The sequence below is a fragment of the Pongo pygmaeus genome, chromosome 7, assembly GCF_028885625.2.
Source record: "Pongo pygmaeus isolate AG05252 chromosome 7, NHGRI_mPonPyg2-v2.0_pri, whole genome shotgun sequence".
In the NCBI taxonomy this organism is placed as follows: Eukaryota; Metazoa; Chordata; class Mammalia; order Primates; family Hominidae; genus Pongo; species Pongo pygmaeus.
The window spans coordinates 23,326,457-23,345,500 of NC_072380.2; the positions used below are offsets into that span (position 1 = coordinate 23,326,457).

The 19,044-nt window shown below is 45.7% G+C and overlaps 2 protein-coding genes across 8 annotated transcripts in view; one reads left to right on the plus strand and one right to left on the minus strand.

The window, feature by feature from the left end:
* The window catches only part of TNFRSF10A (TNF receptor superfamily member 10a), a 37,576-nt gene extending 20,637 nt beyond the window's left edge, over positions 1 to 16,939 (minus strand). For both annotated transcript variants that reach the window (XM_063669355.1, XM_054498027.2), the window contains exons 1-2: positions 16,634 to 16,939; positions 2,728 to 2,824 (exon numbers count right to left, since the gene is read on the minus strand). In XM_063669355.1, the coding sequence (XP_063525425.1) occupies positions 2,728 to 2,824; positions 16,634 to 16,939 (403 nt within the window). The remainder of the gene's footprint in view (positions 1 to 2,727; positions 2,825 to 16,633) is intronic.
* Positions 16,831 to 19,044, plus strand: part of CHMP7 (charged multivesicular body protein 7) — a 37,183-nt gene continuing 34,969 nt past the window's right edge. For 2 of the 6 annotated variants that reach the window (XM_063669359.1, XM_063669360.1), the window contains exon 1: positions 17,318 to 18,002. Coding sequence is in view for 2 of the 6 variants with exons in the window: in XM_054498033.2 (XP_054354008.1) it covers positions 17,839 to 17,944 (106 nt within the window). In the remaining 4 variants the exon portion in view is untranslated. Of the gene's footprint in view, positions 16,948 to 17,317; positions 18,003 to 19,044 lie in introns of those variants that run through there. The other 4 variants (XM_063669358.1, XM_054498033.2, XM_054498028.2 and 1 more) reach the window with 4 other exon arrangements.

Genomic DNA, 19,044 nt, shown 5'->3' on the forward strand with positions numbered 1-19,044 from the left:
AAGAGGGCCATTGTCCTTCAGACCCCAGAATGGTAGAACCGCTGATAACTTATACACCGTGCACCTAGAAAAGCTGCAGACACTCAACACCAGCACATGAAACCAGCCAGGAGGGGCGCTATACCTTGCAATGCCACAGCGGGGAGCTGCCCAAGACTATGAGAACCCGTCTCTTGCATCAGTGTGACCTGGATGTAAGACAAGGAGTCAAACGAGATCATTTTGGAGCTTTAAGATCTGACTGCCCTGCTGGATTTCAAACTTGCATGGGGCCTGTAGCCCTTTGTTTTGGACAATGTCACCCATTTGGAATGGATGTATTTATCCAATGCCTGTACCCCCATTATATCTAGGAAGTAACTTGCTTTTGATTTTATAGGCTCATAGGCAGAAGGGACTTGCTTTGTCTCAGATGAGACTTTGGACGGTGAACTTCTGAGTTAATGCTGAAATGAGTTAAGACTTTGGGGGACTGTTGGGAAGGCATGATTGGTTTTGAAATGTGAGGACATGAGATGTGGGAGGGGCCAGGGGTGATAGGGTTTGGATATATTCTCACCCAAATTTCATCTGGAATTCCCACATGTTGTGGGAGGGACCTGGTGGGAGGTATCTGAATCACAGGGGCAGGTCTTTCCCATGCTGTTCTCATTATAGTGAGTAAGTCTCATGATATCTGATGATTATTATAAGGCGGAGTTTTTCTGTACAAGCTCTTTGCTTGCTGCCATCCAAGTAAGATGTGACTTGCTCTTCCTTGCCTTCTGCCACGATTGTGAGGCTTCTGCAGCCACATGGAACTGTAAGTCCAATTAAACCTCTTTATTTTGTAAATTGCCAGCTTTGGGTATGTCTTTATCAGCTCTGTATAAATGGACTAATACAATTAGCTTAATATTAAGACCAGAAAAGGACCTCACAAAGAAAGAAAACTACAGACTAATGATTCTTATGAATATTGTTGCAAAAATCTGCAACAAAATACTAGCAAGTTGAATTCAAAAGCATACAGAAAGAATTATAGGCCGGGCACGGTGGCTCACCACGTTAATCCCAGCACTTTGGAAGGCTGAGGCAGGCAGATCACGAGGTCAGGAGATCTAGACCATCCTGGTTAACACGGTGAAACCCTGTCTCTACTAAAAAATACAAAAAATTAGCCGGGCGTGGTGGCGGGCGCCTGTAGTCCCTGCTACTCGGAAGGCTGAGGCAGGAGAATGGTGTGAACCCGGGAAGCAGAGCTTGCAGTGAGTCGAGATCACGCCACTGCACTCCAGTCTGGGCAACAGAGCGAGACTCCATCTCAAAAACAAAAAACAAAACAAAAAAGAATCATATACCAGGACCAAATAAGTTTTATCCTAGGAATGCAAGGTTGGTTCAACATCCCAAAATAAATTGATGTCACAAATTATATCAATAGAATAAAGACCAAAAGTCACATGATTATCTGAAAAACACAGAGAAAGCATTTTACTAACTCCAACACCCTTTCATGATAAAAATCACAAAATAAGAATAAAAGTGAACTTCCTCAACCTGGTAAAGAATATCTACAAAAACCCACAGCTAACATTATATTTAATGGTGAACAACTGAAAGATGTTCTCCAAAAAAGATATCTGTTTTCACTGCTTTTATTCAATATGGTACTGGAGGCTCTAGCCAGGACAATTAGGTAAGAAAAAGAAATAAAAAGCATCCAGATTGGAAAAGAAAAGGTAAAACTTTCTCTATTTGCAAATTATATTTTCTTATATAGAGGAAATCCTAAGGAAGCCATTATAAAAGCATTAAGAATAACAAAGAAGTTCTGCAAGGTTATAGAATACAAGATCAATGTACAAAAATCAATTATATTTGTATACACTCACAATGAATCCTAAAATGAAATTAAGAAAAGGTTTTATCCACAATAGCATTAAAAAGTATTAAATATCTAGGAATAAGTTTAACAAAATCAACCCAAAATGTATAGTCTGCAAACTACAAAACATTATTTTAAAAATTAGAGATGATCTAAATAAATTAAAAAACTCATGCTTTTGGATCAAAAGACTTCTCATTGTTAAGATGCCAGTAACCTCTAAACTGAGCGACAGGTGCAACACAATCCCTGTGAGAAACTCAGCTGATTTTAGAAATTGGCCAGCTGATCCTAAAATTAATATGGAATTTCAAAAAGCCCAGCATAAACAAAATAATTCTGGAAAAGGAAAACAAAAAAGAAAGATTCATACTTCCTGATGTCAAAACTCACTACAAGACTGTGCAGCACTGGAAAAAGGACAGATATAGATCAATGGAAAAGAATTGAGAGTCCAAAAATACACCCATACCTTTATGGTCAATTGGTTTTTGACAAGGATGCCAAGACCATTTAATGGGAAAAATCATCATTTCAACGAATGGCAACTGGATAGCCACATGTAAAAGAATGCAGTTGGACGCTTATCTGATGCCATTTACAAAAATTAACTGAAAATGCATCAAGAGTTAAAGTACAAAACTCTTAGGAGAAAACATGGGGATAAAGCTTCATAACCTTGGATTTGGCAAAGGATCAATAAGTATCTGTTGAATAGAAGAACCAGAAACTGTAGGAAACAAAAACTTGAAGAACATGGAAAAGGAATGTTATTGATGAATTTCGAGATAATTTTTGTATATGGTATAGGGTAAGGAAAAGAGAGGTGTAAAGGATTAGAGATCAGTCTTAGAATGTACCTGGTGGACACAACTCTCCCAAAGGGCTATGTTCCCATTGCTGTGTGCCAACTGATTGATCATGAAGTTTGATGGTTGCAGCTGAGCTAGGTACGACCTGTGGGAACAAAGCAGGGACTGGCATGAGTGGCTTCCAGATCTCACCCATTAGAAGATCAATCTCACATTCCATTCCCCCAAGCCTCCAAAATTAGACAGAACTTGCATCTTTCCCCCAGTTCTAAAACTCAACCATTTGTTTGTACTCATCTTTGTCTCTTTGTCCCCATGCCCCCAGCCTGTGGCAACTACCACTCTACTGTCTGTTTCTATGAATTTAACTACTCTACATACTTCATATAAATGGAGACATACAGTATTTTATGGTTTTCTTGAGGCTGTCATATTTCAATTAGCATAAAATCATCACGATCCATCCATTTGGTACCATGCATTGGAATTTCATTCCTTTCCATTGTGTGTATATATATCACATTTTGTTTATCCATTCATCTGTCGATGGGCACTTGGTTTGTGTTCACATTTTACCTATTGTGAATAACACTGCTATGAACATGGGTGTACAAAATCTCTTTGAGCCCCTTCTTTCAATTCTTTTGGATATATACCCCAAGGTAAAACTGCTGTTTTCTTACAAGAGTTGTATAATTCTTGTATATCTTACATTTAGAGGCCACATATGAAAAGCCAACAGCTACCATCCTACTCAATAGTGAAAGACTAAAGGTTTTTTCTCCAAGATCAGGAAGAAGACATGGAGGCCTCCTTTCATCACTTCTATATTATCAGGGTAATGCGGGGCCCACACAAAGAGTTAGAAAGTGTTTCCTCCAACTCAGTTTCTTGGAAGAATTTGAGGAGAATTCATGTTAGTTCTGTAAATGTTTGGTAGACGTCATCATTGAAGCCAACTGGTCCTGGGCTTTTCTTTGCTGGGAAGTTTTGGATTATGGATTCTATCTCCTTACTATAGTTCTGTTCAAAATCTCTATTTCTTCATGATTGAATATTGGTAGGTAGTATGTTTTTAGTAATTTACCAGTTTTATCAATGTGCTCTAGTTTGTTGACCTGCAATTATTCATAGTATTTTTTATAATCCTTTGGATTTCTGTAAAGTTGTTTTAAATGTCCCCTCTTTCATTTCTGGTTTTGGTTACTTGAGTTTTCTGTCTTTTTTCTTAGTCCATCTAGGTAAAGGTTTGTACATTTTATGGATCTCTCTTAAGAGTCAACTTTCTGTTTGAGTTTCTCTGCAGTTTTTCTATTCTCTATTTCTGTTATCTCTGATCTAATTTTTGCTGGTTTGGGGCTTAGTTTGCTCTTCTTCTTCTTTTTTTTTTTTGAGACAGAGTCTTGCTCTGTTGCCCAGGCTGGAGTGCAGTGGTGTGATCTTGGCTCACTGCAAGCTCGGCTTCCCGGGTTCACGCCATTCTCCTGCCTCAGCCTCCCGAGTAGCTGGGACTACAGGCACCCACCACCATGCCCAGCTAAGTTTTTTGTATTTTTAGTAGAGACAGAGTTTCACCGTGTTAGGATGGTCTCTATCTCTTGACCTCGTGATCCGTCCACCTCGGCCTGCCAAAGTGTTGGGATTACAAGCATGAGCCACCACGCCCAGCTGTTTGCTCTTCATTTTCTACTTCATTATGTAAAAGGTAGATTGTTGATTTGAGATATTTCTTTTTTTTAATGTGGTGAGCATTTACAGCTATCATTTTCCATTATAACACTGCTTTCATATCCTGTAAGTTTTGGTATATTGTTTTCATTTGTCTCAAGATATTTTCTTTTGAAACATTTTTTTAATTTCCATAGGTTTGAGGGTACGGCTGGTTTTTTTTGTTGTTGTTGTTACATGGATAAGTTCGTTAGTGGTGGGTTCTGAGATTTTAGTGTGCCTGTCATCTGTCTCAAGATATTTTCTTTCTTTTTTGAGGGGGGTGGGGCCTCCCACGATCTGCCCACCTTGGCCTCCCAAAGTGCTGGGATTATAGGTGTGAGCTACAGAGCTCAGCCTCCCAAGACATTTTCTAATTTCCCTTTTGATTTATTTTTTTTACCCATTGGTTGTTTTAAAATGTGTTGTTTAGGTCGGGCGCAGTGGCTCACGCCTGTAATCCCAGCATTTTGGGAGGCCGAGGCGGGCGGATCACGAAGTCAGGAGATCGAGACCATCCTGGCCAACACCGTGAAACCCCGTCTCTACTAAAAAATACAAAAAATTAACCGGGCGTGGTGGCGGGCGTCTGTAGTCCCAGCTCCACGGGAGGATGAGGCAGGAGAATGGCGTGAACCTGAGAGGCGGAGCTTGCAGTGAGCCGAGACTGCGCCACTGCACTCCAGCCTGGACGACAGAGCCAGACTGTCTCAAAAAAAAGCAACAAAAAAAAGTTGTTTAATTTTCACATATTTGCGGATTCTCCAGTTTTCCTTCTGCTATTGATTTATAATTTCCTTTTATTGTGATTGGAAAAGATAGTTTGTATTATTTCAATTTTTAAAATTGTATTAAGACTTGTTTTGTGGCCTAACATATAGTGTGTCCTGGAGAATGTTTCGTGTGCCCTTGAGAAAAATGGATATTCTCCTGTGATTGGGCAGTGTTCACATACACACAGACACACACACACTTTTACTAATGAGGGTTATGTGATGTGTAAATTTTTTAAAAAGCAGGATACTGAATCAAATATTAAATAATGAACTTCAGGTTTAAAAAGGCACTTTACAAACTGTCCCCCAAAACAGCCTGCCAATGTCCCATGAAATACTAGAGTCAGAAAAAGATGAAAGAGCAGTACAGTTATTCAGGACAGGATTTCTGTGCAATAAATTACATTATAAAGACAAGTGAAAACCATTGGGGTCTGAGGATTAGCTGGTAGTAATGTACTGATGCTTACTGTCTGATATTGAGGATTGTATTGTGGTTATGCGGCAGAATGTCCTTATTTGTTGGAAATATCCACTCAAGTGTTTAAGGGTGATGTGCATTCTGTGGGTAGCTTGCTGTCAGGTGGTTCAAAGTGAAGTGTATAGTACAATTTTTGCATCTTTTCTGTAATTGGGAGATTTTTTTAATTAGAAAGTTAAATTAGAAAAGGAGGAGCAGGGGGGCCGGGCGCTGTGGCTCACGCCTGTAATCCCAGCACTTTGGAAGGCCAAAGTGGGCGATCACCTGAGGTCAGGAGTTCAAGACCAGCCTGGCCAACATGGTGAAACCCCGTCTCTACTAAAAATATGCTGGGCGTGGTGGTGGGCACCTGTAATCCCAGCTACTCCGGAGGCTGAGGCAGGAGAATCGCTTAAACCCAGGAGGCGGAGGCTGCAGTGAGCTGAGATCACATCACTGCACTCCAGCCTGGGCAACAAGAGCGAAACTCCGTCTCAAAAAAAAAAAAAAAAAAAAAAAGAAAGAAAGAAAAGAAAAAAAGAAAAGGAGGAGAAGGAGCAGGAGAAGAAGGATGAGAAGGAGGTTGTTAAAAACAGCTTAGGCTGAGCTTAGTTTGACTGCTGCTGGGATTTAAAAGAGATCAAATGCAATCCCTTTCTACATAAAAGTCTCTCTAGTATTTGGTGACAGCTACATTAGTGTCTGTTCCTCAAACTCTGTGTTTCCTTTTTCTGCTCTCACAGTCCTATTTCCTTGTGTATTACCTGGCTTGCATCTTGTGACGTGATAGAGTCACCTGTTAGTTGTAGTAGTTCTCCGCAAATGAAGGTAGTCCCATTCCTTCCTTCCCAATTATTCCATCTTTCTCTCCTGCCATAGTGCATTGGCTAGGACCCTGAGTTTAATGCCAAATGGATATGATCTGCAGGAACATGCTTGGAATTGGTCCTAATCATGGAAGGAACGCATTCAATATTCTACTATTTTAACTGATGTTAGCCATAGCTTTTATACATCCATTTAATCAGTTTAAGGAAGTTCTCTTCTGTTTTTAATGAGAATTATTAAATCATAAATGGAACTCAAAGTTTGTCAAATGCTCTTTCTGCTTCCATTGACATGTTTATATAGTTTTTCTATTTCACGCTGTTAATATCATGAATAACATTAACTTTCAGATCTTAATCCAACTGTATTCCTGGAATAAACCCTACTTGCTCACAGTGTATTATCTTCTTGCAGAATTCAATTGGCTATTGTCGAATTAAGGATTTTTACATCTGTATCTATAATAGATATTGATCAGTATTTTTCTTTTTTTGTAACTTCTGTCAGATTCTGGTATCAAAATGATGCTTGCCTTTTAAAACAGTGAAGAAGTTTTTTCCTCCTTCTTTACATCCTGAAACAACTTGTCAACTGTTGGTGTTATGTCTTCCAAAAATATTTATAGAATTCATCAGTGAAATGACATGGGCCTGTAGTTTTCATCATGTGAGCATTTAAACAATGAATTCCGCCGAGGTGGTGGCTGACGCCTGTAATCCCAGCAGTTTGGGAGGCCAAGGCGAGCAGATCACCTGAGGTCAGGAGTTCGAGACCAGCCTGGCCAACATGGTGAAATCCCATCTCTACTAAAAATACAAAAAATTAGCCGGCCGTGGTGGTGGGTGCCTGTAATCCCAGCTTCTCAGGAGGCTGAGGCAGGAGAATCACTTGAACCCAGGAGGCGGAGGTTCCAGTGAGCTGAGATTGCACCACTGCACTCCGGCCTGTATGACAGAGCGAGACTCTGACTCAAAAAATAGCATAAACAAACAAACAAACAATGAATTCCAATTCATAGACAGCTTTAGGAATATTTAAATTATCTTTACTTCTTGTGGCTATTTTGCTAAGTAGTGTTTTTTAAGAAATTTGTCTATTTAATCTAAGTTGTCAAATTGATTGGCATAAAGTTATTCATAAGATCCCACTATTTTCCTTTTAATGGCTGTAGAGTTTGTAATAACATCCCATCATTAATTCTTGATATTGGTATTTCATGCTGTTGTTCTTTTTTTCTTTTAAAGTTTGGTTTATTATTATTATTATTATTATTTTTTTTTTTTTGAGATGGAGTTTTACTCTTGTTGCCGAGGCTGGAGTGCAGTGGCGTGATCTCGGCTCACTGCAACCGCGGTCTCCTGGGTTCAAGCGATTCTCCTGCCTCATCCTCCAGAGTAGCTGGGATTACAGGCATGCGCCACCACGCCTGGCTAATTTTGTATTTTTAGTAGAAATGGGGTTTCTCCATGTTGGTCCGGCTGGTCTCAGACTCTAGACCTCAGGTAAATCGCCTGCCTCGGCCTCCCAAAGTGCTGGGATTACAGGGATGAGCCACCTCGTCCGGCCAGTTTATTACTTTTATTAATTTTGTTGATCATTTCTGAGAACCAGCTCTTGGCTTGTTGATTCCTTTTACTGTTTGAATTCTATTTCATTGATTTCAGTCTTATTATTTCCTTGTCATCTTGTTACTACCTTTGAGTTTAATTTATACTTATTTTACGGGTAAGTAATGCAGACCTCTGAGTCATTGATTTTGATACCTTTCTTCTTTTAATCCTTAAGAACTTTACTGAGATATACTTTATATATGATATAATTCTTTCCTTTAAATATATTTATAGAAGTGTATAACCATCAATAAAATCAATTTTTGAACATTTTCATCATCATCCCCAAAAGAAACTCCAGGCCAGGCGCGGTGGCTCACGCCTGTAATCCCAGCACTTTGGGAGGCCGAGGTGGGTGGATCACGAGGTCAGGAGTTCAAGACCAGCCTGGTAAACATGGTGAAACCCTATCTGTACTAAAAATAGAGAAATGAGCCAGGCGTGGTGGCAGGTGCCTATAGTCCCAGCTACTCGGGAGGCTGAGACAGGAGAATCACTTGAACCCGGGAGGCAGAGGTTGCAGTGAACTGGGATCATGCCACTGCATTCCAGCCTAGGTGACAGAGCAAGACGCCAATTCAAAACAAAACAAAAAAGAAATATTTTGAATTCTCTTTTGATTTCATCCATGAACTATGAGTTATTTATAAGTATGTTGCTTAATATTCACATTTTTGGAATCCTTCTAGATATTGTTATTGCTTAACACTTTAATTTCATCGAGATCAGAGAACATATTTTACATAATTTTTTTAAAATGTATTTAGATTTGTTTTATAGTTCACAATGTGGTCTATCTTGGTGAAGTACCATGTTCATAGAAAAGAAGGAATCTCCCATAGATGTTGCATGTATGCTCTATAAATGTCAGTTAAGTCAAGGTGGTTGACAATGTTCAGATCTGTTATTTTACTGTTTTCATCTGATCGTTCTATCAATTGCTGAGAAGGGGGTGACATGATCTCCCTTTAATCCTTTTGAGCGTTGCTTCATGTATTTTAAAGCTCTACTATTAGACATATACACATTTATGATTATTATGCCTTCTGATGAATTCATTTTTTTTTCTTTTTTGAGACGGAGTCTTGCTCCGTTGCCAGGCTGGAGTGCAGTGGCACAATCTCTGCTCACTGCAACCTCCGAATCCCTGGTTCAAGCGATTCTCCTGCCTCAGCCTCCCCAGTAGCTGAGATTACAGGCAAATGCCACCACACCCAGCTAGTTTTCGTATTTTTAGTAGAGATGGGGTTTCACCATGTTGGTCAGGATGGGCTCGATCTCCTTGACCTCGTGATCTGCCCGCCTCAGCCTCCCGAAGTGCTGGTATTACAGGGGTGAGCCACTGCGCCCGGCCTGAATTCACTTTTAACACTAAAAATAGTACCTTAAAAAAAAAAATCTCTACTAATAGCAAGTGAAAAACCTGACAACGAGCTCCTGGTGACTCTGGACCTGGACAGTGCTCAGCCTTCTGTTCAGGTGTTTTTCCCACCTCTCACATGAAACACAGTCTATGAAAGGCTAAGGACGTCACATCCGCATTAGTGCAGGCTTCCTAGAACCCATGTTACTCATTCATCCAAGGAGGGCACGTCGGCGCCTGGTGGGAACAGTGTGCAAGGAATCGTGGGATATCAGGAAAAAGGCATGACCCTCCCTTTCCTTAGGACAGTTCCAGTTCCCAGGGAGATGAGGCACAGCCATCAATAACCCGAGTCACACGGGGCTGCCCAGGCAGAGGTGACAAATGCCATTGGTGGCAGGGACACCGGTAGACATAGACGGAAAGGTCCACATAGAGGGAAAAGTCCACACAGGCAGGTTCCTAGGCAGATACGAAGTCAAGGCAGTGGGGGAGGGGAGTCAAAACAAGTGATGCTGGGACACAGCTCTGAAGTTTGTGGGTGTCTGATTGAGGGAGATGGAAGGTGAGGTCAGAGAAGTGAGATTCTCAGTTCACAGATTTGGGCTCATGGGGGTGTGAGGTTGTGTCTGTGTGTGTGTGTGTGTGAGAGAGAGAGAGAGGGAGGGAGAGAAACAGAGGAAGAGAGAGAGGTCTGGTTCCAGGTCTTCTCCTCCATAGACTCTCCTGACCCTGCCCTGCCTCTTCCTGAGATGAGTCATTCACCAGGGGGTTTCCTTGCCTTGTTCCTCCTGGACTAGCATTGTGTTAGGCTGTTTTAGAGGCAAGTTTGATATTCACCTGTGATTTCCTCTCTCAGGCATACACACCCTAAAAAATGCCTTATTGATCTTAAAATGAGCAACTCAGAATTGTTCTGAGGTTGGCTGTGGTCGGAAATCTGCTTCCTTTGAGTCTTTCGTGGCTTTTATCTTTCTTTGTTCTTTTGATATAAAAAGACCCCTGGGTTAAGAAGCAAGCCATCTGTCTTGCAGTCTCGGGCCAGCCTTATGGTCTGGGGGAAGCCACTTCTTCTCTAAACATGTCTATCATTCTGGAAATAAGAGGTGGCTTTACATGACTTCTCAGGGACCCACAGCAGTGACCCAGCACTAGGTGAATGCAGGCCTCATGAAAAAGCACCAAATACTCCCCTGGGAAAGGTCAGCAGAATCCAGTGACCCAATCACTGCTGCTGCCCCGAGGGTCGCTCATCCTCCTGCCCAGCCCCTCCACTGAACAAATGTTCTGAGTCTCATGCTGCTTGTCTAAAACAAGGACAATGAGGGTTCCTGTACAGTCTTGTTGTATGAGGATTAAGTGTGTTCATATACATACGAAGTGCTAAGAACAGAGCTTGGCACACGCAAGTACTGTATTTCAGCACATGCTGTTGTTAGTACAATCATTCCCCTCAATGTTGATTTTAATGAAACCACATCCTCTAAGCCAACAATACCATGACCTGGGGCCTTGCAACTGCCAGAGTCAAGTAGGGAGGGATGGCATCCCTGGAGCCGGCACAGCCTCTCTGGAGGTGGGGGGTGGGGGAGGTGGCCTCCATGCTTCCTGATAGCTATTTAGGTCCCTAGTGACACCTCCTCCACCAGACTGTGGGCTTCAGGGAGCAGGATTGACACAGGGCTCATTTGTCCTCCCACCGCCACCAGGCGCAGACATTCTCAGAGTAAAGGGCTCATCATCTACTTCCTGGGTGAGTGACTTTCCCTCCAAGCCCATGAGGGGACCCCAGTGGTGGCCTCAGCTCACCGCCTCAGGTCACAGGTTCCAGGCTACAGCACAGGGAGGGGACCCCGAAGAGTCCTGTGGACTCTGCTAAGGAACCCCAGGAGCTCCCAGAGGCCAAGTGCAGGGCAGAGATGTGGAGAAGCAGCTGCTCAGAAGACTTTAGCCCTGCAGAGGCCAAAACATGGCTGCTATTATACAGAAGGGGAGACCAAAAATGCTACAGACATGGCTCCGGCAGATTATTTTTGCCACCATCGAAGTGCTGAAACCACACTGTTAAGGAGAAAATCTTAAAAGCAGCCAGAGAACAAAGATCTCCTCCCCACAGACAAGCCAGGTGAGAGGGGCAGCCTAAGCCCTGAAAAACCACAACAGAAAGAGGCAGCGGCAGAGGCCCCACCCCAGCCGGTGCTGCTCCCCTCTCCTCTTCATCAGGACTGTCCCCGCTCCCTCCACCCAGTGCTGAGACCAACAGCACACATGGGGGCGAGGGGGTGATGCGTGTAACATGACCTAAGCCATACAAATATATTACCAACAAACTCCAATGACTTAACTTTGAACTTCTCTTCATCTAAGTTTTTAAAGTGGTCATTTCTAGTTTCTCTCATTCCTACCAGTGCTCTGGACAGACTTGCCTGTGGCCAGGTACACACACGTTCCCCCCTCTGAGCTGCACATACTTTCCCTCTCTGAGCTGTGGTCCCCTCCTCTGTAAAATGTGATGATTCACATCCCCTCCTAGCCACAGGTGGGTGTCTGAGGTGCTGAGTGCACCCTGCTCTTCCCTACAAAGCAGACCCTTTCTCCTTTCCCCATTATCACAGATACCTGCCTGGGAATCTAGAAGAGGCCCTTCCCAGACCAACAGGCAGCTGCTATTATCAAGCAGGCCAGGTCCCAAATGCTGGGGACTTCCTCCTCCTAAATCTCATTTTCTCCCCAGACAAAATGAGAGCAACAATCCCCATGTCCCTGGGTTAGGAAAATACCCTGAATGAAGATGTGCAGTCTCTGGCTGGGCTGGCCCAATCTCTGTGCCAGGTCCTTCCACCTCACCTCTCTCTTTATCAAAGTAGGAATTGAGAAATTCTGAAGGCTCTGAAGCTTGGACACTCAGGCTATCAAAGAGCCCAGAGATTGGAGGCTGAAGATGGCCAGGGTTGGCCGTGCTCCTCTTCAGCTCTGTGACTCTGCTGTGGCCCCAGCTCCCTCCTATAAACTAGGCGGATATAAAAGTCTGCAGCAGCCCTGTGTAAACCACAGTGGTCTGTGTTGGCAGATGTGTGCCGCCGTGTTGGAGGACAAATCACATGCTCAGGGCTGGTGTCAGTCACTCAGAACTCTGGATCCCCAGGGCACCTGTCCTAATGAACTTGAAAGAGAACTGAAGGCATTGGCATTTTTCCAGACTAAGTGACACCAACTGCCCAACAACACAGGCTCAGGGCATGGCACTGTCCCCATCCCCAACCTGGAAGCTAAAGCCTTGCTGCTCTGTCACTCCTGGATACAGGACAGAGGACCAGAACTGGGACTGTTGCCTCTCAGTAGGGGCTGGGTGAGCAGCCATCTGCAGCCACATGGATGGAGACCTTTCCTGCTCACTCTTCAAACTGCAACCAGTGCCGGGTGCCCACCAGAAGGACAACTGGAAGGAAACGTGGCACGTAAACCAGGCTGTGGCCCTGCAGTGCCATCTTTGTCCTCATTTGAAGTCTGGCTCCTCTGTTCCTCCACGGCCCCTCCCCATGGCGCTACACCCCATTCCTTAGAACCTTCTGCCCCAAGCTCAGAGAGCCAGTATGGAAGTGCAGGTGGGAGCAGGTGCAGCCTCTGCTGGGTAGAGGACAGGTGCTCTGGGGATCCAGAGTCCTGAGTGACTGACACCAGCCCTGAGCATGTGATTTGTCCTCCCACACGACAGCACACATCTGCCAACACAGACCACTGTGGTTTACACAGGGCCCCTGCAGACTTTTATATCCACCTAGTTTATACGAAGGAGCTGGGACCGCAGCAGAGTCACAGAGCTGAAGAGGAGGAGCACAGCCAACCCTGGCTGTCTTCAGCCTCCAATCTCTGGGCTCTGATAGCCTGAGTGTCTAAGCTTCAGAGCCTTTAGAATTTCTCATTTCCTACTTTGATAAAGAGAGAGACGAGGTGGAAGGACCTGGCGCAGAGATTGGGCCAGTCCAGCACTGACAGAGCCAGGACCTGGGGTGAGAAACTGAGCTCAGCTCCAGGCTCATCTGATGTCATCCTGACAGTCTGAGGACAGAGACATTATCTCCATTCACAGGCACGGCAGGTGGCAGGAATTGGCCCCAGCTGACCACAGTTTCCTACGCGCAGAGGTGCGACTACAGTCTTCCCTGCTCCCTCCCCAGCGGTCTAATCTGGAGTCTCTAGGTCATCTACTCTCAGTCTCAAAAAATTCCTGGATCCTTGAAAATCCCTAATAACACTGAAATAAAAAATACAACATTGAGGTCTATCATTTTTTACCTCTTAGAGTAGCAAAGAATGAAAGTTCCATGTAGTAAGAGTGCAGGGACACGGGCACGCTTGTGTATTCTTTTTTTTTTTTGAAACGGAGTCTCACTCAGTCGCCCAGGCTGGAGTGCAGTGGCGCGATCTCGGCTCACTGCAAGCTCTGCCTCCCGGGTTCACGCCATTCTCCTGCCTCAGCCTCCTGAGTAGCTGGGACTACAGGCGCCCGCCACCGCGCCTGGCTAATTTTTTTCAATTTTTAGTAGAGACGGGGTTTCAACGTGTTAGCCAGGATGGTCTGGATCCCCTGACCTCGTGATCCACCTGTCTCGGCCTCCCAAAGTGCTGGGATTACAGGCGTGAGCCACTGCGCCCGGCCACACTTGTGTATTCTTGGTGAGAGAGTAAAATTGGCACAATCTTCTCCCGAAGTACAATTTAACAATATCCAAACAAAATTCTACATTGATGAGCTCATTGACCCAACAATTCCTCTTCTAAAGGGCTGCCCGGTACTTCAGGGAACATTGACATATGGACGTATGACACATACAAGGGTTCTCACTACAATGCTGCTGGAATTAGAAAAAACAAAAGCAGGACATAATGTTAACAATTGCCCATGGGATGGAAGATTAAAATAAACTGTGGTTCACCCCATGTGTTTCACCCATGCACTAAATATTATGATGCTGTTAAAAAGAATAAGATACTTGCATGTACTGATAGAAAACATCTGATGTGATTTGTTCTTCAGTCAGAATTTTAAAAGTTAAGGTGCCTATTAAGTGCACAAGAAGAAGGCTGATGGATGGTGGGATGAGAGGGTCCTGTGGGATAGCAGAAGACCTTGGTGTCTGCTATGGGTCCTTTGTCCCTGCCAGGTCTCATGTTGAAATCTGAACCGTAATGTAGCTGGTGGGGCCTGTTGGGGTTTGGGGTGGATCCCTCAGGAAAGGCTTGGTGCCATAACCGCCCCCTCCCCTATTCCCCCAGGAGTTGTCAATCTTAGTTCCCATGAGAGCTGGTTGTTAGAATGAACCTGGCCCCTCCCCCTCCCCTTTTGGATCTCATCCCCCTCCCCCTGCCATCCTCCCCACCCCTTTCTCTGATGGGCAGAATTCAGCTGTACTTCCCCTTCACCACCAGTGGAAGTTTCCTGAGGACTCACCAGAGGTGGATGCTGGTGGCATGCTTCTTGTACAGCCTGCAGAACCATGTGCCAAATAAGCCTCTTTTAAAATTATCCAGCCTCAAGTTTTCTTTTTTTTTCTTTTCCAAGACGGAGTCTCCCTCTGTCGCCCAGGCTGGAGTGCAGTGGCGTGGTCTCGGCTCACTGCAAGCTCCGCCTCTCAGCTTCACGCCATTCTCCCGCCTCAGCCTCCCAAGTAGCTAGGACTACAGGCGCCCGCCACCACGCCTGGCTAATTTTTTGTATTTTTAGTAGAGACGGGGTTTCACTGTGTTAGCCAGGATGGTCTCGATCTCCTGACCTCGTGATCTGCCCGCCTCAGCCTCCCAAAGTGCTGGGATTACAGGCGTGAGCCTCCACGCCTGGCCTCAAATATTCTTTTATAGCCACATAAACGGACTGTCACATTTCCAAAACCACCAAATTCAGATGTTTCACCTTGTCTACACAGGTGAGCCCTACATCCACCTGGAATCGCACTAGCCTGTCAAAAAGAAAGCCATTTAATAAGCGTATTAAAAATAAGAATCAAACGTGGGTTCCACCTAACATAAACTGATGTTTAAAACATAAATTCTGTAATTATTTGGAGATTTCAAAATGCTATTGGTTTCCTGGATTTTGTTTAGTTTGTTAAACAAAAACATGTAAAATTTCCTGACACATGTAAGACTGGTTTATCCTTCAGGTATTTAGCTTTTGTTTTGTTTTTCCTTAACATAGAAGGAATCTGGAAGAGAACAATTGGTAGAGCCTTAATGAATTTGAAAGAGAACTGAAGGCATTGGCATTTTTCCAGACTGAGTGATTGCTTTCACAGGAAACGCTGCCTCCTGAAGGAAGGGCGTGCCCCGCTCCTGGCTGCCTGCCTCGTGGTGGTCAGTCCGCTGCCCTGTACCTGTTGATGTGCAAGAAAGTGGCTGGAAGGAAACTGCTCCGGTGTGCTCAGTGGACTCGAAACGGAAGACAACGAGCAGCGGAGAGAAAGTTACTTTTTCCTGCCGGGCTGCGTGTTTAACCAATTTGTCTAAGAAAAGAAGGATGGAGAGCCGGGCGCGGTGGCTCACGCCTGTAATCCCAGCACTTTGGGAGACCGAGGCGGGCGGATTTAGCTAACACAGTGAAACCCCGTGTCTACTAAAAATACAAAAAATTAGCCGGGCGTGGTGGCAGGCGCCTGTAGTCCCAGCTACTCGGGAGGCTGAGGCAGGAGAATCGCTTGAATCAGGAAGGCGGAGCTTGCAGTGAGCCGAGATCGCGCCACTGCACTCCAGCCTGGGCGACACAGCGAGACTCCGTTTCAAAAAAAAAAAAAAAGAGAAGAAAAGAAGGATGGGGGTGGGGAGGGAATCAGGGAGTGGGGAGAATGGCGCTCCCCTTCACGCAGCTGGTGTGTCTCGGAGTTGGCTTGGAAGTTTACACACTTGAGCTCTATCGATTCCGATACATCGTGAGGTGTGGGCAGGAGGGAGCCGCGCCAGGCAGTGGCCGACGGGGTGGAATCCCCGGGCCCAGCCTCCTGCGGGAGGGGGTTCTACTCCCTCCAGGCCCCGGTCGCTCCTGCCTGGCCCCGGGGACCCCGTTATTCCTCCGACTCCGACGACGGGCTCCTCCTGCCCGGACATGTCCCGCCACAAGTGACCCGGGCCAGGCCCCCCCGCCGCGTCCCCCTCTCTCCCTGCCCCCTCCCGGTGCCAGGCGCGCTTTTGCCCAGGCAGGACCGCGGCGGGGACTCACCTGCAGCAGGACCCCGACGACGACAAACTTGAAGGTCTTGTGGACCCGGAGCCGAGGGCTGGCTCCCCGCGCCGGCCTGGGTCCTGGGGCGCGCCCTGCCCGGGCCCGGGCACTGGGTCCGTGCTGTCCCATGGGGGTAGGGAGCGCTCCTCGGCCCCCGCCTCGTGGTTCAGTCCTCCCGGCGGAAGAGCTCCACACTTTGCTGGGTGTGGCCGCGGCTGCCTCTGTCTCACTCTCTGCGCTCCCGGGATTCGGAGTCACTGCCAGGAACGCACCTAGCTTTATTCCAGCTGGTGGTGGCGCCATCCTGCCAGGTCAATCCAAGAAGCAGCGTACTTGGCTGTGACAAGACAGAAGTTCGCATTCGGAGTTCAGGGCACCCCTGACCCCGCCCCCTTTTCGGGGCACCTGCGGCTCCTGTTGGCTAACCCTGAATTTCCTTTCTCTGTGACCGCCCTCGCCGCTCTCAGCTTCTGTTCCTCAACCACGGCCGCCGCGTGGATGCCGCTGCATTCGGAGTCGTTTTGCCACTTGGTCCCAGCGCGAGGCTTCTCGGTCGGGAGTCGACCTCAGCCTTTCCGTGGCCGGGTTCCTGGCACCCAGCAGGCGCTCGGTGGGCGGACGGGCAGCGGAATGAAGGCCACCGAGGCCACCGCGGGGTCTGGCCTCTAAGAGGCTTTTACGGCCTCCTCCGTCACTACCGGGCGAGTGATTCAGCCTGCCTGCCTTTTTTTTTTTTTTTTTTTTTGAGATGGAGTCTAGCTCTGTCGCCCAGGCTGGAGTGCAGTGGCACGATCTAGGCTCACTGCAACCTCCGCCTTCCAGGTTCAAGTGATTTTCCTGCCTCAGCCTCCTGAGTAACTGGGATTACAGGTGCCCGCCACCACGTCCGGCTAATTTTTTTCTATTTTTAGTAGAGATGGGGTTTCACTGTTTTGGCCACGCTGGTCTCGAACTCCTGACCTCGTGATCCGCCCGCTTCGGCCTTCCAAAGTGCTGGGATTACAAGCGTGAGCCACCGCGCCCGGCTTATCCTGCTTTTGGTTTCAGGTCTCCATGCCAGTGAAATGTCACCTCAACTCCACCGTTCCTGGTGTCAGGCAAGCCCGAGGTACCCAATTCTGCCTTTCTTCTGGATTTTCCTAACCTGTGAAGAGTCTTGAAAGTCCTTAAACCACGGGAGACTACCTGGCACATGACACGGGATGAGACTTGGTGGGGGTCCCACGGAGGACAGGTCGTTCCAGCGGTTCCTCCGCACCCAGCGCTGCACGGGCCCGGGGCGCGGGAAATCAGCCTCCCGAAAGCCACGTGAGTCACGGTCCTGCCTGCGAAGAACTCCCAGGGCGACCTTGGGGCTGAGGAGTGGGTAAGAGAAAGGGGGCGCTGATTGATGTTCATTTTTCTCCATATTTTAACGGTGTTCCGGTACCATTTGTTGAAAAGACTCTTTTCGACCGGGCGCGGTGGCTCACGCCTGTAATCCCAGCACTTTGGGAGGCCGAGGCGGGCGGATCACCTGAGGTCGGGAGTTCGAGACCAGCCTGACCGACATGGAGAAACCCAGTCTGTACTAAAAATACAAAATTAGTGGGGCGTGGTGGCGGATGCCTGTAATCCCAGCTACTCGGGAGACTGAGGCAGGAGAATCGCTTGAACCCGGGAGGCGGAGGCTGTGGGGAGCTGAGATGGAGCCATTGCGCTCCAGCCTGGGCCACAAGAGAGAAACTCCGTCTCAAAAAAAAAAAAAAAAAAAGACTTTTTTTCCTTATCCAATAGCCTTATCACTTTTGTTGAAATTAAATTGACCATATATATGTATGTGTCCATTTCCAGACTCTGTTCTGTTCCGTTTATTTATTTGGCTATTCTCATGCTAATTAAATTACCACATTGTCCTAATTATGAGCTGTGTAGTCAGTCTTGAAATCAGGCAGTTCAAGTCCTCCCCCTACTCCTCACCTCCCAAATGGTTTGTATTTCCGTATATATTTAATATAGAATAATTTTTTTCAGTTAAAAAAGCCTACTGGAATTTTAATTGGGATTGCATTGAATGTAGAGATGAATGAGAATAATTGACATTTTAACAATTTTGAGTCTTTCAATCCATGAAATTTATTTATTTATTTAGATATTTGTTACTTAAGCTTGACAATATTTTGCAAACTTTCCATGTACAGATCTTTCATATCTTTTGTAAGTATATTTCTAACTATTTTTGTTACTATTGCTAATGGAATTGATTTAGCTTCCCTTATTTTCAAATTGTTTGTTGCAACTATTCAGAAATACAGTTGATTTTTGTCCATTGGCCTTGTATCCTATGGTACTGCTAAATTGATATATTTCTAGTTGTTATTTTATAGATTATTTAGAATTTTCTATGTAAAGAATCCTATTGTCAGTAA